The sequence below is a fragment of the Hemitrygon akajei genome, unplaced genomic scaffold, assembly GCF_048418815.1.
Source record: "Hemitrygon akajei unplaced genomic scaffold, sHemAka1.3 Scf000129, whole genome shotgun sequence".
NCBI classification, from domain to species: domain Eukaryota; kingdom Metazoa; phylum Chordata; class Chondrichthyes; order Myliobatiformes; family Dasyatidae; genus Hemitrygon; species Hemitrygon akajei.
The window spans coordinates 767,809-786,069 of NW_027332015.1; the positions used below are offsets into that span (position 1 = coordinate 767,809).

The 18,261-nt window shown below is 45.8% G+C and overlaps 1 protein-coding gene across 1 annotated transcript in view; it reads right to left on the bottom strand.

Annotated features, from left to right (window-relative positions):
- LOC140723711 (NACHT, LRR and PYD domains-containing protein 3-like) overlaps positions 1 to 18,261 on the bottom strand; it is a 50,277-nt gene that overhangs the window by 19,609 nt on the left and 12,407 nt on the right. Inside the window, exons 2-5 of the mRNA XM_073038267.1 lie at positions 11,599 to 11,685; positions 8,276 to 8,442; positions 5,480 to 5,651; positions 5,316 to 5,381 (exon numbers count right to left, since the gene is read on the bottom strand). Of these exons, the coding sequence (XP_072894368.1) occupies positions 5,316 to 5,381; positions 5,480 to 5,651; positions 8,276 to 8,442; positions 11,599 to 11,608 (415 nt within the window). The 5' untranslated portion in view covers positions 11,609 to 11,685. The remainder of the gene's footprint in view (positions 1 to 5,315; positions 5,382 to 5,479; positions 5,652 to 8,275; positions 8,443 to 11,598; positions 11,686 to 18,261) is intronic.

An 18,261-nucleotide genomic window follows, 5' to 3' on the forward strand; every position in this document is an offset into this window, starting at 1 on the left:
GCACGAGAGAGAAGCTTTCCCAGGCACCGGATCGCAGTGGAATAAAGCGAATTACAGAGGCACGAGAGAGAAGCTTTCCCAGGTAGATTGGAGAAGGATACTAGCGGAGATGATCGCAATGGAATAAAGCGAATTACAGAGGCACGAGAGAGAAGCTTTCCCAGGTAGATTGGAGAAGGATACTAGCGGAGATGATCGCAATGGAATAAAGCGAATTACAGAGGCACGAGAGAGAGGCTTTCCCAGGTAGATTGGAGAAGGATACTAGCGGAGATGATCGCAATGGAATAAAGCGAATTACAGAGGCACGAGAGAGAAGCTTTCCCAGGTAGATTGGAGAAGGATACTAGCGGAGATGATCGCAATGGAATAAAGCGAATTACAGAGGCACGAGAGAGAAGCTTTACCAGGTAGATTGGAGAAGGATACTAGCGGAGATTATCTCAATGGAATAAAGCGAATTACGGAGGCACGAGAGAGAAGCTTTCCCAGGCAGATTGGAGAAGGATACTAGCGGAGATGATCGCAGTGGAATAAAGCAAATTACAGAGGCACGAGAGAGAAGCTTTCCCAGGCAGATTGGAGAAGGATACTAGCGGAGATGATCGCAGTGGAATAAAGCAAATTACAGAGGCACGAGAGAGAAGCTTTCCCAGGCACCGGATCGCAGTGGAATAAAGCGAATTACAGAGGCACGAGAGAGAAGCTTTCCCAGGCACCGGATCGCAGTGGAATAAAGCGAATTACAGAGGCACGAGAGAGAAGCTTTCCCAGGTAGATTGGAGAAGGATACTAGCGGAGATGATCGCAATGGAATAAAGCGAATTACAGAGGCACGAGAGAGAAGCTTTCCCAGGTAGATTGGAGAAGGATACTAGCGGAGATGATCGCAATGGAATAAAGCGAATTACAGAGGCACGAGAGAGAGGCTTTCCCAGGTAGATTGGAGAAGGATACTAGCGGAGATGATCGCAATGGAATAAAGCGAATTACAGAGGCACGAGAGAGAAGCTTTCCCAGGTAGATTGGAGAAGGATACTAGCGGAGATGATCGCAATGGAATAAAGCGAATTACAGAGGCACGAGAGAGAAGCTTTACCAGGTAGATTGGAGAAGGATACTAGCGGAGATTATCTCAATGGAATAAAGCGAATTACGGAGGCACGAGAGAGAAGCTTTCCCAGGCAGATTGGAGAAGGATACTAGCGGAGATGATCGCAGTGGAATAAAGCAAATTACAGAGGCACGAGAGAGAAGCTTTCCCAGGCAGATTGGAGAAGGATACTAGCGGAGATGATCGCAGTGGAATAAAGCAAATTACAGAGGCACGAGAGAGAAGCTTTCCCAGGCACCGGATCGCAGTGGAATAAAGCGAATTACAGAGGCACGAGAGAGAAGCTTTCCCAGGTAGATTGGAGAAGGATACTAGCGGAGATGATCGCAATGGAATAAAGCGAATTACAGAGGCACGAGAGAGAAGCTTTCCCAGGTAGATTGGAGAAGGATACTAGCGGAGATGATCGCAATGGAATAAAGCGAATTACAGAGGCACGAGAGAGAGGCTTTCCCAGGTAGATTGGAGAAGGATACTAGCGGAGATGATCGCAATGGAATAAAGCGAATTACAGAGGCACGAGAGAGAAGCTTTCCCAGGTAGATTGGAGAAGGATACTAGCGGAGATGATCGCAATGGAATAAAGCGAATTACAGAGGCACGAGAGAGAAGCTTTACCAGGTAGATTGGAGAAGGATACTAGCGGAGATTATCTCAATGGAATAAAGCGAATTACAGAGGCACGAGAGAGAAGCTTTCTCAGGTAGATTGGAGAAGGATACTAGCGGAGATGATCGCAATGGAATAAAGCGAATTACGGAGGCACGAGAGAGAAGCTTTCCCAGGTAGATTGGAGAAGGATACTAGCGGAGATGATCGCAATGGAATAAAGCGAATTACAGAGGCACGAGAGAGAAGCTTTCCCAGGCAGATTGGAGAAGGATACTAGCGGAGATGATCGCAGTGGAATAAAGCAAATTACAGAGGCACGAGAGAGAAGCTTTCCCAGGCACCGGATCGCAGTGGAATAAAGCGAATTACAGAGGCACGAGAGAGAAGCTTTCCCAGGTAGATTGGAGAAGGATACTAGCGGAGTTGATCGCAATGGAATAAAGTGAATTACAGAGGCACGAGAGAGAAGCTTTCCCAGGCAGATTGGAGAAGGATACTAGCGGAGATGATCGCAAAGGAATAAAGTGAATTACAGAGACACGAGAGAGAAGCTTTCCAGGTAGATTGGAGGAGGAAACCAGCGGAGATGATCGCAATGGAATAAAGCGAATTACAGAGGCACGAGAGAGAAGCTTTCCCAGGCAGATTGGAGAAGGATACTAGCGGAGATGATCGCAATGGAATAAAGCGAATTACAGAGGCACGAGTGAGAAGCTTTCCCAGGTTGATTGGAGAAGGATACCAGCGGAGATGGTCGCAATGGAATAAAGTGAATTACAGAGGCACGAGAGAGAAGCTTTCCCAGGTAGATTGGAGAAGGATACTAGCGGAGATGATCGCAATGGAATAAAGCGAATTACAGAGACACGAGAGAGAAGCTTTCCCAGGTAGATTGGAGGAGTATACTAGCGGATATGGTCGCAATGGAATAAAGCGAATTACAGAGGCACGAGAGAGAAGCTTTCCCAGGTAGATTGGAGAAGGATACTAGCGGAGATGGCTGAAGCTTCTGGGAATAGGTCTCAAGTTGCAGGATGGATACGGCCCACGGAGGAAAAAGTTCTCAAGTGACACGTGTAGGCAACCATGGGTGACAAAGGAAGATAAGGATTGCATAAAAGCCAAGGAAAGGGCATACAACAATAGTCTACTAAAAAAGCTATAAGTAGGGAAAAGATGAAATATGACGGCAGAAAAGCCAATAATATAAAGCAGGATAATAAACACTTATTTTCAGTTATATAAAGAGTAAAAGGGAGGTGAGAGTCCATGCTGGAACACTGGATAATGTGCACTCTGCATATATCTTCACTGTTCCAGACGCTAGCAGCATGCAGTGGTCTGCGAGTGACAGGCAGTAGGAGTGAGTGCCATTGCTATTACAAAAGAAAAACATCTTGGCATACTGAAAGCTCTTAAGGTGCAAAGTCACCTGGGCCAGATGGACTGCATGCCAGAGTCCTGTGAGAGGTTGCTGAAGTGATGACAGATGGATTGATCATGATCTCTGAAGAATCACTTTATTCTGGCATGGTCCTGTAGGACTGGAAGATTGCAATTGTCACTCTAGTCTTTAAGAAGGGAGGAAGGCAAAAGAAGGAACATTATAGGCCAGTTATCCAAACCTCAGCGACTGGGAAAGAGTTGGAGTCTCTTATTAAGGTTGAGCTTTCAAGGTACTTGGAGAATAATGACAATATAAGTTTGCAATGGTTCTGTTAGATTTCACGGTGGAAGTAAGAAGCAGTCTGGACAAAGGAGAGTCAGTGGATGCCATTTACTTGGATTTTCAGAAGGCATTTGATAAGCTGCCGCACATGAGTCTGCTTAACCAGATAAAAATCTATGGCGTCACAGGAAAGATACTGGCACGTGTAGTGGAATGGCTGACAGGCAGCAGGCAGCAAGTGGGAATAAAAGGGGCCTTTTCTGGTTGGCTGCCAGTGATTGGTGGTGCTCCCCAGGGATCAGTATTGGGACCACTGACTTTCAGATTGATTGTCAGTGATTTAGATGATGGAATGAATGGATTTGTGGCAAAGTTTGCGGATAATACGAAGATAGGTGGAGGGGCCGGTAGTGCTGAGGCAAATTGGAAAAATGGGCAAAAAGGTGGCAGATGGAATACAGTGTTGGAAATGTATGATAATGCATTTCGGTGAAAGGAGAGGACTATTATCTAAACGGGTAGAAGGTCCAAGAATCAGAGATGCAGAGCGACTTCAGAGGGACCTCGGAGCCTCGAGCAAAACTCACAGAAGATTAATTTAAAGGTCAAGTCTGTGGTAAAGGCAGCAAAAAAGAGAATAGCATATAAATGCTGAGCCTTTACAAGACTGTAGTCAGGCTGCACTACAGGAGTGTTGTCAACAGCTTTGCGCCCCGTACCTCTGAAAAGATGTGTGGTCATTAGAGAGAGTCCAGAGGAGATTCAAGAGGATGATTCCAGGAATGAAGGGGTTAACATATGAGGCGTGTTTTGGCAACTTTGGGCCTGTACTTACTGAAATTTTAAGGAATGCAAGGGAATCTCTTTTAAACCTGCAGAATGTTGAAAGGACCAGATGTTGAAAGGATGTTTCCTGTGGTAGGTGCATCCAGAACTAGGGGCCAGAGCCTCAAAATTGAGGGGCGATCCTTTACAACAGGTAAGGAGGATTCTTTGAGCCAGGGAGTAATGACTCTCTGTAAGGCTCTGCCTCAGACTGCAGTGGAGGCCGAGTCCATGGGTGTAATGAAGGCAGAAGTTCCTGATTGGACAGGGCATCAAAGGATATGGCGAAAAGGCAGGTGTATGGTGTTGAGTGGAATCAGGAATCAGCCATGATGGAATGGCGGAGCAGACTGATGGGCTGAATGGCCTAATTCTGCTCCCATGTCATGTTCTTATGGAGGAATAACAACAAATCTCGGCTCCAGTTTGGATCAGAGGTGTGAGATTTCCCGTGCTAGAGTTGGATGTTCCAATTGAAATGGTTTGGCTTCAGTTTTGTCAAATCTCCAGATATTCGGCCCTACAGAAAAGGTGTTGTGACAAATGCAAATTGCTTCATGTCCTCCAGCCACAACAACAAAACCTGTATCCCAGACTCTGACAGTCTCTAAACAGGCCTCTAAAGAGACGTATTCAGACTCTCAGAGTGAAATAACAACAAAAACCTGTCTCCCAGACTCTGACAGTCTCTAAACAGGCCTCTAAAGACACGTATTCAGACTCTCAGAGTGAAATAACAACAAAAACCTGTCTCCCAGACTCTGACAGTCTCTAAACAGGCCTCTAAAGAGACGTATTCAGACTCTCAGTGTGAAATAACAACAAAAACCTGTCTCCCAGACTCTGACGGTCTCTAAACAGGCCTCTAAAGAGACGTATTCAGACTCTCAGTGTGAAATAACAACAAAAACCTGTCTCCCAGACTCTGACAGTCTCTAAACAGGCCTCTAAAGAGACTTATTCAGACTCTCAGTGTGAAATAACAACAAAAACCTGTCTCCCAGACTCTGACGGTCTCTAAACAGGCCTCTAAAGACAGGTATTCAGACTCTCAGTGTGAAATACAGACTTTAGGATTTCTGTTCCATCTCTTACCTTTCAGATGCGCGGGCACTTCAGATAAACCCCGCTCAGTGTCCATGTAGGCGAACTGGCCGTCACCTGTTCAAACAGATTAACCTGCATGAAGTCTGTTCTGTATAATACTGTAAATTCATCAGCATTCAGATCTGTAACACACAGTATATTGTTCACCGTACCTCGTTCCCGTATTTCCTCCAATATTCTGCTCAACTTCGGTAAATGGTGATGTAGTTTCACAAAGGATTCCCACATCACCCTCCGGGCCCCGGAGCCCCTCTCCATCACCAGATCCAGGAGGAGTTTGGAAGCGCCCGCTCGGTTTCCCTTCTCCGCGAGCTCAGTCACGCTCTGTAATGAACAATGGGGAATATATTGAGGAACGGAGGGATGGGTGCAAATCTACCCTGAACATGGACTGACCCAGCACACTCTGCTCATCACAGATCACTGACAGCAATTGTTCGTAGCAGGAAAAAGAACTTAAAAGAAGTTAGCGTGGCCAGTGATGACTTTCTGAACGCCACAGATTGCGGGGTACTTATCCACTTGGCAAGGTTTAAACAGAGCAGACATAGTGTGAGTGAGCCAGGGATAGAGTAGGTTTGTGTCAGAGAGGGTTCAGTGAGGAGAGGCGGAGGCTTTAGGTAGATCTTGGGTAACATTTCCCTTCTCTTTTTCACTGTTAGAGCAGTGGGAACGCCAGGCAGGATAGTGGGATGCTCTTCCTACAGGGTGCGGCAAGACAGGGAGACATTCAGTGTCCCCGATAACTACACCTTCAGGAATTTCATCCAGCTGCAGCTTAATACAGACTGTGCTGAGGAATTGGAGCTGGAGCTGGGTGAACTCAGGATCATTCCGGAGGCTGAGAGATTGACTGACAGGCTATACAGGGAGGGAGCTATACACAAGGGGCAGGACACAGGGAACTGGGTGACTGTCAGGAGAGGGAAGGGAACAGGCAGCCACTGCAGGAAACTCCTCTGTAACAGGTGTATGGATTTCTGTTTCGGGGTATGGCCTAGCAGAGGAAAGCCACGGTGATTATGCCTCTGGCTCTGAGTTTGGCTTTGTGACTCGGAAGGGATGAGAAGTGCTGATCTGCAATGACAGGGGGAATTCAATGGTTAGGAGAACAGACTGGAGATTCTATTTACAAGAACAGGAATTTTGGATGGTGTCTTGCCAACGTCATTTATATCTCGTATCGACTCTGAAACTTTCTTAAGGGCAGGATTAGCTGCCAGAGGTCGTTGTCCACGTTGGTACCAATGACAAGAGTAGGAAGTGTGATGAGATCCTGCAAAGTGATACAGATCCAAAATTTCTTGCAAGTGTTGTCGAAGGTAGATGGCGTTGTAAAGCTTTTCGGACATGAGCCTTCATAAATCAAAATATTGCATACAAAAGTTGGAATATTATGTCAAAATTGATGTGGCAGAGACTAAAGAAGCAATGTGTGCACCTACCTCTCGGAAGGATATCAATAAGATTGAACGAGTGCAGAAAAAAATACAGATTGTTGCCAGGACTTGAGGACCTGAGATATAGAGAACGTGTGAATAGGCTAGGATGTTATTTCAATAGAGTGTAGGAGGACCAATAGAGATGTGACAGAGGTATACAAGCTTATGAAAGGTATAGATAGAGTAAGTGTGAAAAGACATTTACTACTGAGGTTGGGTGGGACTGGAATTAGAGATCATGGGGTAACGATGACAGGTCAAAGGCAATATGAGGGTGAACTTGTTCACTCAGAGGTTGCTGAGAGCGTGCAACGTGCTACCATCGGAATTAGTCGATGTACATTAGATTTGAACATTCAAGATCAATTTGGATAAGTTCATTCAATGGGAGAGGTATGGACGTCTCCAGTCCGGGTGCAGATCAATGGGACTAAGCAGATAATAGGCCGGTGTGGACTAGATGGGCAGAAGAGTTTGTTGCTGTACTGTAGGGTTTGCTGACTGTGGGTAGATCAAGCTATGACAGGGTTACTGTTGATTTTCCCTGGGGTAATCCCTGGTAAACCACAACAGGTTCACACTTCACTGCCAGGCTCCATGAGGGGTCCAGTGTCAGCCGACAGCCGGACACTGGCAGTGAGGAGCAGACAGCAAATTCAGGACTATTGTGCATGTGTGACAGACCAAAACCAGCTGGTGGGAATGTTGAGTAAGAAGTTTGGACTGAAATTGTCAGCTGCCTCATGTGGAACGTAGTGTTCGGTATAGTGTGTGGCTCTTCATTAAAATTCAATCTGGGTGGAGTTAGGTGAATGCACTCCCGGAGCACAAGGGCCATTGGAAAGATGTTTCTTTGTAATTCTCTGTTAGCTGTAGATTCTTGGAATATTTTCAGTGATACAAATGTTGCATTTCCCAGTGTTAACAGTATATGCTGTGGTAATTACAAACTCAAATTGGAACAGTCACAAAGAACAGAAGGTAACAGATCCATGAGGCATGCTGGGATATTGAAATTGAAAAGAGAGACAATATTCAGTACCGCCTGTTCAACTGACGGTGGGGTTGAAGGTAGACTCGAGAAATGAGCTGAGAAATACGTCACTATATATTTGATTTGTGGGAATCCCATGGGTCATCAGAAGAACACAGACTGGTGAATAGCCATTAAGGTCGAGCATTGGGAACATGATGTGTTATCAAACGGAGTGGTGTAAAGAGGTTCCCTGTCCACTTGCAATGTCCGTCAAGTGTCATATCACTAAATTCACCTCTCAGTCATTGTCTGTATCCTAACCTGTCTAAAAATGAACGTGGTCAGAAAACTGGAGAGAGGCTGGTATGAGTGAATGAAGGTTCAGGGTTTCCTCAGGTGAAATCTCTTTTCTTGATGTTGACCACAAACATTACAGGATTTTCACTGCCCAGAGGTGCCGTTACACCGGTTGTGTCGGCCTGTGATTGATTCAGTAGAATCTACACTCAGTCTATGTTCCTCCCACTTACGTGATACTCCTGCCCGGTGAAGTGATCATCGCCCATTAGCATAAAGCCAACTCCCTCCACACCCTGCTCAATCGCCTGCTCCAGTCGCTCCATGTAGAATCTCGTCAACTGGAACAGTTGGTGATCCTCACAATTTGACAGGAAGGCAGAGATTGCGGAGTTCAGATCTGTAGTTGGTCATAGAACATAAAATGGTAGAGTGTACTCTGCGTCTGCGGACACGATGCCAACTTAAACCAATCCCATCTTTAGGAACATGATCAATATCCCTCCGTTCCCGGCCTACTCATGAGTTCAAACGCCTCTCAGATGCTGCTGAGTATCTGTTTCCAGTCCCTCCCTCAGCAGCTCATTCCAGATACCGATCACTCTCTGTGGAAAACCTGCATCCTAAATTCCCTTCAAACTTTACCCTCTAACATAAAGCCAATTCCCTCTGGTATTTATGGTGAAACTCGTCTGCACCCCCTCCAGACCCTCCACATCACTTTCGTGATGTGGTTACCAGATCTGAGCACAATAATGAAATTGTCTCTTAACCAACGCGTATCCAGTTACAGGCCAACTTCAACAAATACCTCAACTCATCGTTAGCACGCTACCAAATGTGTTGCTACTTTCAGGAAACTATGCATATCTATCACAAGACCAGTCCGTACATCAATTGTATTAACCGTTCCAGGATTAACTGTGCACCTGGTATATTATTTTGAGTAATACATATTTTATTATTAATTTATTTACATCACACACGACACATGGCCAAACAGTGATCTTTGCGGACACCGCTGGTCACAGGTTTTCAGCCAGAACAACACTCCTCCAGTCCTGACTCCATTTTATGTGCCCAAGGCAACACTAAAATCAATTTACAAATACTCTGATTGAGATTCCTTAACCCGAAACGTCAATAGTTAATTTCTGTCTATAGTTGCTACTTGACCTGCTGAGTTCCTCCAGCATTTTGTGCAGTGCTCTCCCTACTTATCATTTTGTTTTACTTTAATCCTATTTGCCAAGGACATTTCCTTGTTTCCCTAGCCCCCCCCCCCCAGATTGCCTTTTAACAATTTCTGTTGTCCACTGTCTCCCGCACCCATCCCGTTCTCCCACAATATAACATTCTTCAACTCGACCACAGAAAACAGACACCGGGAACTTCCTTCACCTCCATTATGCAACAACCCAAAAATCGGAGGAGAATTCACTATTGCGCTTCCAAACAGAAAACAACATCTATTTCTCTCAACACACACAAAATGCTGGTGGAACACAGCAGGCCAGGCAGCATCTATAGCAGAAGCACTGTTGACGTTTCGGGCCGACACTCTTCGTCAAGACTAACTGAAAGGAAAGATAGTAAGAGATTTGAAAGTAGGAGGGGGAGGGGGAAATGCGAAATGATAGGAGAAGACCGGAGGGGTGGGATGAAGCTAAGAGCTGGAAAGGTGATTGGCAAAAGGGATACAGAGCTGGAGATGGGAAAGGATCATGGGACGGGAGGCTTAGGGAGAAAGAAAGGATGGGTGCACCAGAGGGAGATGGAGAACAGGCAGAGTGATGGGCAGAGAGAGAGAGAAAAAATACCAACTAAATACGTCAAAGATGGGGTAAGAAGGGGAGGAGGGGCATTAACGGAAGTTAAAGAAGTCAATGTTCATGCCATCAGGTTGGAGGCTACCCAGCCAGTATATAAGGTGTTGTTCCTCCAACCTGAATGCGGTTTCATCTTGACAGCAGAGAAGGCCATGGATAGACATATCAGAATGGGAATGGGACGTGGAATTAAAATTTGTGGCCACTGGGAGATCCTGCCTTCTCTTGCAGACAGAGCGTAGGTGTTCAGCGAAATGGTCTCCCAGTCTGCATTGGGTCTCACCAAAGGCCACACCGGGAGCAGCGGACGCAGTAAACCACACCAGCCGACTCACAGGTGAAGTGTCGCCTCACCTGGAAGGACTGTCTGGGGCCCTGAATGATGGTGAGGGAGGAAGTGTAAGGGCAGGTATAGCAGTTGTTCTACTTACACGGGTAAGTGCCAGGAGGGAGATCGGTGGGAAGGGTTGGTGGGGGGGCGAATAGAAAAGGAAGTCGCGCAGGGAGCGATCCCTGCGGAAAGCAGCAAGTGGGGGGGGGGGGGGGAGAAATATGTGTTTGGTAGTGGGATCCCGTTGATGGTGGCGGAAGTTACGGAGAATTATACGTTGGACCTGGAGGCTGGTGGGGTGGTAGGTGAGGACAAGGGGAACCCTATCCCGAGTCGGGTGGCGGGCGGTTGGAATGAGGGCAGGTGTGCGGGAAGTGGGAGAGATGCGTTTGAGAGCAGAGTTGATGGTGGAAGAAGGGAAGCCCCTTTGTTTAAAAAAGGAAGACATCTCCTTCGTCCTGGAATGAAAAGCCTCATCCTGAGAGCAGATGCAGCGGAGACGGAGGTATTTCGAGAAGGGGATAGCATTTTTGCAAGAGACAGGGTGGGAAGAGGAATAGTCCAGGTAGCTGTGAGAGTCTGTAGGCTTATAGTAGATAGCAGTAGATAAGCCGTCTCCAGAGATGGAGACAGAAAGATCAAGAAAGGGGAGGGAGGTGTCGGAAATGGACCAGGTAAATTTGAGGGCAGGGTGAAAGTTGGAGGCAAAGTTAATGAAGTCAACGAGCTCAGCATGCGTGCAGGAGGCAGCGCCAATGCAGTCGCCGATGCAGCGAAGGAAAAGAGGGGGACGGATACCCGTATAGACTTGGAACATGGACTGTTCCACAAAGCCAACAAAAAGGCAGGCATAACTGGTACCCATGCGGGTGCTTATGGTACTCGGCCCGAAACGTCAACAGTGCTTCTCCTATAGATGCTGCCTGGCCTGCTGTGTTCCACCAGCATTTTGTGTGTGTTGTTTGAATTTCCAGCATCTACAGATTTCCTCGTGTTTGATGTGTTTCTCTCACTGGCTGTTGAAGGCATTTCCCACATCAGGATGGTCCAAATACTGACATAAATTTGATCTGTTCCCTGGACAGTTACATTGCCTGCTGTTGTATTCCTGTCTGAGTTTCGCCCACACCCACCTTATTCAGGAGCTCCTTCTCCTTTCATTCAGGTGAAGATTTGCCTGGTGAGCGGAGTGATTCGACCATTCCCCTTGTTAGGTCCCTGCGCTGGACCTGGTGTATTGTTGCAGTGCTCAAGGTTGCCTTACCAGTAGGATCAATGATGACAGTTTCTCTCTGCCCCTTTATCTCCCAAGTCTATTCCTCTGAACTATTGATGATTTGACTACACGTGTACCATAAGGACAGAGTTTTAATGAGAAAGAGCCCAGTGAACATACCTGTGTCCATTCTTGACTCTGACTGAGGCTGGTTGATTATCGTCTTCTTGTATGCCGTCCGGGAAAGCACCTCCTGCTGGCGATGATCTGAATTACACAAATTAAAACGTTTGCGTCAGAGTCAGTTACTCTGCTCTTCAAATTTCAAACATTTTTGTAAGGTCGCTGCTCAGGGAGTAAAGGTATAAAGTGGTCATTCTCTCCCCAGAACTGAGGCCTTCTGGCCCTGACAACAGACTCACAAATCTCTGCACTCCTTCCACTTTAACCAAGCCTTTCCAAACACAATATCACCAACGCCTTGTACAACGGCACCATAGTAGTTAACACAACTCTTTACAGTTCGACGCGTTTGCAATTCCCGCTGCTCCCAGTAGCAGTTTGCAGGTTCTCACCATGATCGCATGCATTTCCTCTAGGTGGTCCGGCTGCCCCCCTCCCACAGTCTTAAGAAGTACCGGTGGACTGGTCATTGTAAATTGTCCTGTGACAAGACTAGGATCAAAGTGGGGGACTTAATGGACAGCGTGGCTAGCTGTATCTCAATAAAAAAAAAAAATAATAATTATTTCCCAACTCCTGCACTCAGCACCCTGACTGTTGAAGGACAGAGTAATAAACACACCTTCACCACCCCGTGTCACCGCATTGAGTGAACTCTGCACTTTAACTCCTCGGTCCCTCTGGTCTCTGACAATCTCAGACCATGAGCTGCTTGTGACAATATTCAGAATGAGACTGAAGAGCACCAGGAAAACCAACGTGCCGGGAAAGGTTGATGTTGAGAGCATCCCTCTAGAATATGCCATTGAGGTGAAGAACAGATTCATGGATTCAAGCTGGTGGAGAGCAATGCCAGAAGAACTATGGATAACAATAAGGAGCATTATACAAGAGGTACCAACAAAAAGTATTGCAAACAAAAAGACCAGGAAAGCAAAATGGATTTCTGCGGAAGCTGAACAGTGAAGAGAAGTGAAGGCCAATGGAGATTGGAACAAATACCTCCAAATGAACACAACGTTCAAGAAGACAGCAAGGAGACGTAAGGAAGCTTACTTAAAGGAGCGATGCAAAGAAGGTGAAGTAAACAACAGAATTGGAAAAAACAAGAAACCTATTCAAATGAAAGGATCATTTCATGCAAAATTAAGTACAGCAAAAGAGAAATGAGGGGAGGCCCTTACAGAAGCAAATACATCAAAAAGTGATGGCAGGCATACAAAGAAGTGGAAATATCCCAACAAAGTACAGGAAATATCCCAACAGCCAAGACACTTGCAATGACTCCCTTCTCGATCTAGAGCCGGAAATTCTGGAAAGTGAATTCGAATGGGCAATAGAAAATATCGCCAATAATAAGGCTGCACGATGTGACTGGAGTCCAGTTGAATTGTTTCAAACTTTAAAATGTGTTGCTGTAAAAGTGTTGCATGCAATTTTCCAGCAGATCTGGTAAACCTAACAATGACATTTAAAATGAAAAAAAAATTATATCCCAATTTCCAAAAAGGGAAATGTAAAGGAATGTTCAAATTACCGAACAATTTCCACATGGTAGCAAGGTATTACCAACGATCATGCAAGCAAGACTCCAAGCAATATACCAAATGAGAATAGCCGGATGTACAAGCTGGTTTTGGAAGAACAGAGGCATCAGGCACCAAATTGTTAACTTATGCTGGATAATAGAGAAATCAAAAGAATTCCAGAGAAATATTTATCTATGTTTTAATTACCTCAAAAGCCTTCAACAGTGTGGACCAGAATAAACTATGGCAAAGAAATGGGGATACCAGGACATCTGATCTGCCTTATGAGAAACTTGTACAAAGATCAAGAAGCAACAGTTAGAACTGACCACGCAACAACAAACTGTTTTAAGATTGGGAAAGGAGTACGACAAGGCTGCATACTGTCACCCTACTTATTTAATCTATATGCTGAACATATCATGAGGAATGCTGGTCTCGAGGACTCAAAGTGCTGGAATCAAAATTACCAGACAAAATAATAACAACTTCGGATATGCAGACGATACTATTCTAATGGCTGAAAGTGAGGAGGATCTGAGGAAGCTTCTAATGAAAGTGAAAGAAGAAAGTGGAAAGCTGGCTTATTGTTTAATACTAAGAAAACCAGCCAGACCTATTAACTCCGTGGTAATAAATGGAAACTAATTGGAAGCTGACTCTCATAATTATCTCGACTATACCTCTTCCCACCCTGCCAAATCAAAAATGCTATTCCCTATTCCTACCACCCCAACAGCCTCCGGATCCAGCACATTATCCTCCACAACTTCCGACACCTTCAACAGGATCCCACACTAATTCCCTCTCTACCCCTCTCCGCTCTCCGTGTGACATTAAAGAAACAAGCTTATTGGATCTTTCTCGGGAATCAGTTTGGGAAACACGTGGTGGGGATCGAAGGAGGGAACACCTTAATGACAAAACCCATATCCCCGTTGGTTAGTATGCTAAATTGGCATTTGCTCTCACCAATGAGAAACAAGTAAATATCATGCCACTTCACGAGAGATACCGGGTACACGCAACATGCTAATATCGGCTCAACATCAGCCCGGAAGCGCAAGGGTGTCGAAGATCCGTGAGAGGGTGCGCGTGGGCAGTGGGTGGGGTGGGGAGCTGGTGCGCGCAGAAGATGGTGAGAGTCAGTAACAGGGAACGGGGAGCGTGTCCCTCGGACCCGTACCGTGCTGGCCAGATCACACTTTACACTTATGTACTGGAATAACATTAAACAATTTTGAATCTTGAACCTTGGGGAAAATACCACGACCAACCACATTATCTAACCTCCCTCTTGATTATGTGTCACCCTCCTCTGAAATAAAGATCCAGCTCAGCCGATCTCTCCCTGTGACTCGCCCCTCTAGTCCAGTCAGCATCTTCAGCAATCTCGTTTGCACCCTCTCCAGACTGATAATATCTTTCCTACAGTAGGGTGAACACAACTGTACATAATACTCTGTGTAGCCGAGCCAACAATTTATATAACTACAATATAATGCCCATAATCCGGACCTCATGCCCTAAGGCCAGCATGCGTAAAGCCTTCTTTTTCACCCTCTATACTTGCCCGTCCATTTTCACTGAACTGTATTCTTGTACTCCCAGGTCACTCTGTTCCACAACACTCGGTGCCCTCCCATTCACTATACCAGTCCCACCCTGGTGTGACTGTCCAAAATGCACCATCTTTCACTTGTCCACGTTGTAAACCATTTACCATTCCTCAGCCCATCTACATAACTGACCAAGATGTCTTTGAAATTCATTGTCACCTGTTGCCTTATCAACCAATCTCCCGAATTTAGTCTCCCTGTATATCCATGACAATGCTGCTATCCACAGCTCTAATCTGCTAATTAAATCTGACGATGGCACTACATTGATTAGACTGCTCTCAAGCAATAATGAGGTGGCCTACAGGGAAGAAGTCATCTCTCTGACACAGTGGTGGCAAAATAACCTTTCCCCCAATGTCGCAAAAACAAAGGAGCTGGTTGTGGATTACAGGAGGAATGGAGACGGGCTAGCCCCTATTAACATCAATGAATCTGGGGTTGAGAGGGTGAATAGCTTTATGTTCCTCGGCATCCACATCACCGAGGATTCCATGTGGTCTGTTCACACCAGCTGTTCGGTGAAAAAGGCACAAAAGAGTCTCTTTCACCACAGACGATTGTGGAAGTTCAGTATCAACCACAAATCCTAAAAACTTTTTATAGGGGCACAATTCAGAGCATCCTGACTGGCTGCATCACTGCCTGGTGTGGGAAGTGTAACTCCCTCAATCGCAGGACTCTACAGAGAGTGGTGCGGACAGCCCAGCACATCTGTAGTTGTGAACTTCCTATGTTTCAGGACACTTACAAGGACAGTGTGTAACATGGGCCCGAAGGATCCTTGGGGACCAGAGTCACCTCACACACAAACTGCTCCAGCTGCTACCATCCAAGAAACGGTACCGCAGCATAAAAGCCAGGACCAACAGGTTCCGGGAGAGCTGATTAGCTCACGCTGATTTGATATTATATTGACTGTTCAATTCATTATAAATTATTATAAAATAATTTGATTGCACATTGCACATTTAGACCGAGACGTAACGTAATGATTTTTACTCCTCATGTGGGTGAAAGATGTAAGAAATCAATTCAATTTAATTCAATTAAATTCAAGCTTGCTAACTGTGCCATGTACATTCACATACAAACCAGTGACATGAATAGTGAATTACAGAGGTCTCGACACTGACACACACATCCCACTCGCCACAGGGCTCCATTTGCTAAAACCATCATCAATCATCTCCCTCTGCTTCTTGTTCTCGAGCCCGGTGTGAATCCACCTCACCAGCTCCCCGTGAATCCCACGTGACCGAACCTTCCCGATCAGCTGCCATGCAGGATCTTGTTATAGACTTTACCAAAGTTCAGATGAACAACATCACTGCCCAACTTCACCTAACTCCCTAGTTAACTCTTAAATAATCTCCAAAACACTTGACAGATATGATGTCCTATTGGGCAGTGTAGATGGTGATTTCCCCAAAACCAATGCCCAAACGCCTGGGATTTCAGCTTCACTGCAGACTGAGAAAATTCCGATCCCAGCTGTCAAATTACCAACCTGGACTGAAGCCCGTATACTGCCAGTTCCATATCCTCAGAGTCGCCAGCCCAATACTATCACCCATGCAAAGACGCTTTGGTGCCGGTGATCTGCCGTGGTGTTCCTGCCATTTGCGATTCACAAACTAAGGTGGAATTGGAAGCTAATGACCCTCTGCCGGGGCTGGTGCTCAGGCTGGTTCCCCGGTCTGTATAGAGGATGCGGATACACTTCAGCCTGACCCCAGCAGCTGAACCAAGCGCACTTGAACACTATCTTCCTGCTGTGATTAGGGATCCTGCCCAACACCATAAGACCATAAGACAAAGGAGCAGAAGTCGGCCATTTGGCCCATCGAGTTCTCTCCACCATTTCATCATGAGCTGATCCATTCTCCCATTTAGTCCCACTCCCCCACCTTCTCACCATAACCTTTGATGCCCTGGCTACTCACATACCTATAAATCTCTGTCTTAAATGCACCCAATGACTTGACCTCCACTGCGGCCCGTGAAAACAAATTCCACAGATCCTCTGGCTAAAAAAAAATTCTTTGCATCTCTGTACTGAATGGACGTTCTGCAATCCTCACGTCACGTCCTCTCGTACTAGACTCCCCCACCATGGGAAACAACTTTGCCACATCCACTCTGTCCATGACTTTCAACATTCGAAATGTTTCTGCGAGGTCCCCCCTCATTCTTCTAAACTCCAAGGAGTACAGTCCAAGAGCGGTCAAACGTTCCTCATATGTTAACCCTCTCATTCCCGGAATCATTCCAGTGAATCTTCTCTGAACCCTCTCCAAAGTCAGCACATCCTTTCTTAAAGGAGCATAAAACTGCACACAGTATTCCAAGTGACGTCTTACCAGTGCCTTATAGAGCCTCAACATCACATCCCTACTCCTATACTCTATTCCTCTAGAAATGAATGCCAACATTGCATTCGCCTTCTTCACCACCGACTCAACCTGGAGGTTAACCTTAAGGGTATCCTGCATGAGGACTCCCAAGTCCCGTTGCATCGCAGAACTTTGAATTCTCTCCCCATTCAAATAGTAGACTGTCCGTTTATTTCTTCTACCAAAGTGCATGATCATACACTTTCCGACATTGTAATTCAATTGCCACTTCTTTGCCCATTACCCCAATCTATCCAAGTCTCTCTGCAGACTCTCTGTTTCCTCAACACTATGGGCCCCTCCACCTATCTTTGTATCAGCAGCAAACTTAGCCACAAAGCCATCTATTCTATAATCCAAATCATTGATATACAACGTAAAAAGAAATGGCTCCAACATAGAACCCTGTGGAACACCACTGGTAACCGGCAGCCAACCAGTATGGGATCCCTTTATTCCCACTCTCTATTTTCTGCCAATCAACCAACACTCTATCCACGTATGTAACTTTCCCATAATTCCATAGGCTCTTATCTTGTTTAGCAGCCTCATGTGCGGCACCTTGTCAAAGGCCTTCTGAAAATCCAAATACACAACATCCACTGCATCTCCCTTGTCTAGCCTGCTTGTAATTTCCTCAAAAAATTGCAATACGATTGTCGGGTAGGATTTTCCTTCAAGGAAACCATGCTGAGTTCTGCCTATCTTGTCATATGCCTCCAGGTACTCCGTAACCTCATCCTTGATAATCGACTCCAAAAACTTCCCAACCACAGATGTCAAGCTAACAGGTCTATAATTTCCTTTTTGCTTCCTTGCCCCCTTCTTAAATAGCGGAGTGACATTTGCAATCTTCCAGTCCTCTGGAACCATGCCAGAATCTATTCACTTCTGAAAGATCATTGCTAATGCCTCCGCAATCTCCACTGCTACTTCCTTCAGAACATGAGGGTGCATTCCATCTGGTACAGGAGATTTATCTACTCTTAGACTATTCTGCTTCCTGAATACTTTCTCTGTCGTAATTGTGACTGTGCATATTTCTCTTCCCCGACACCCTTGAATGTCCAGTATATTGCTGAAGTCTTGGCACAGGAGCGCCACAGGGAACCGTAC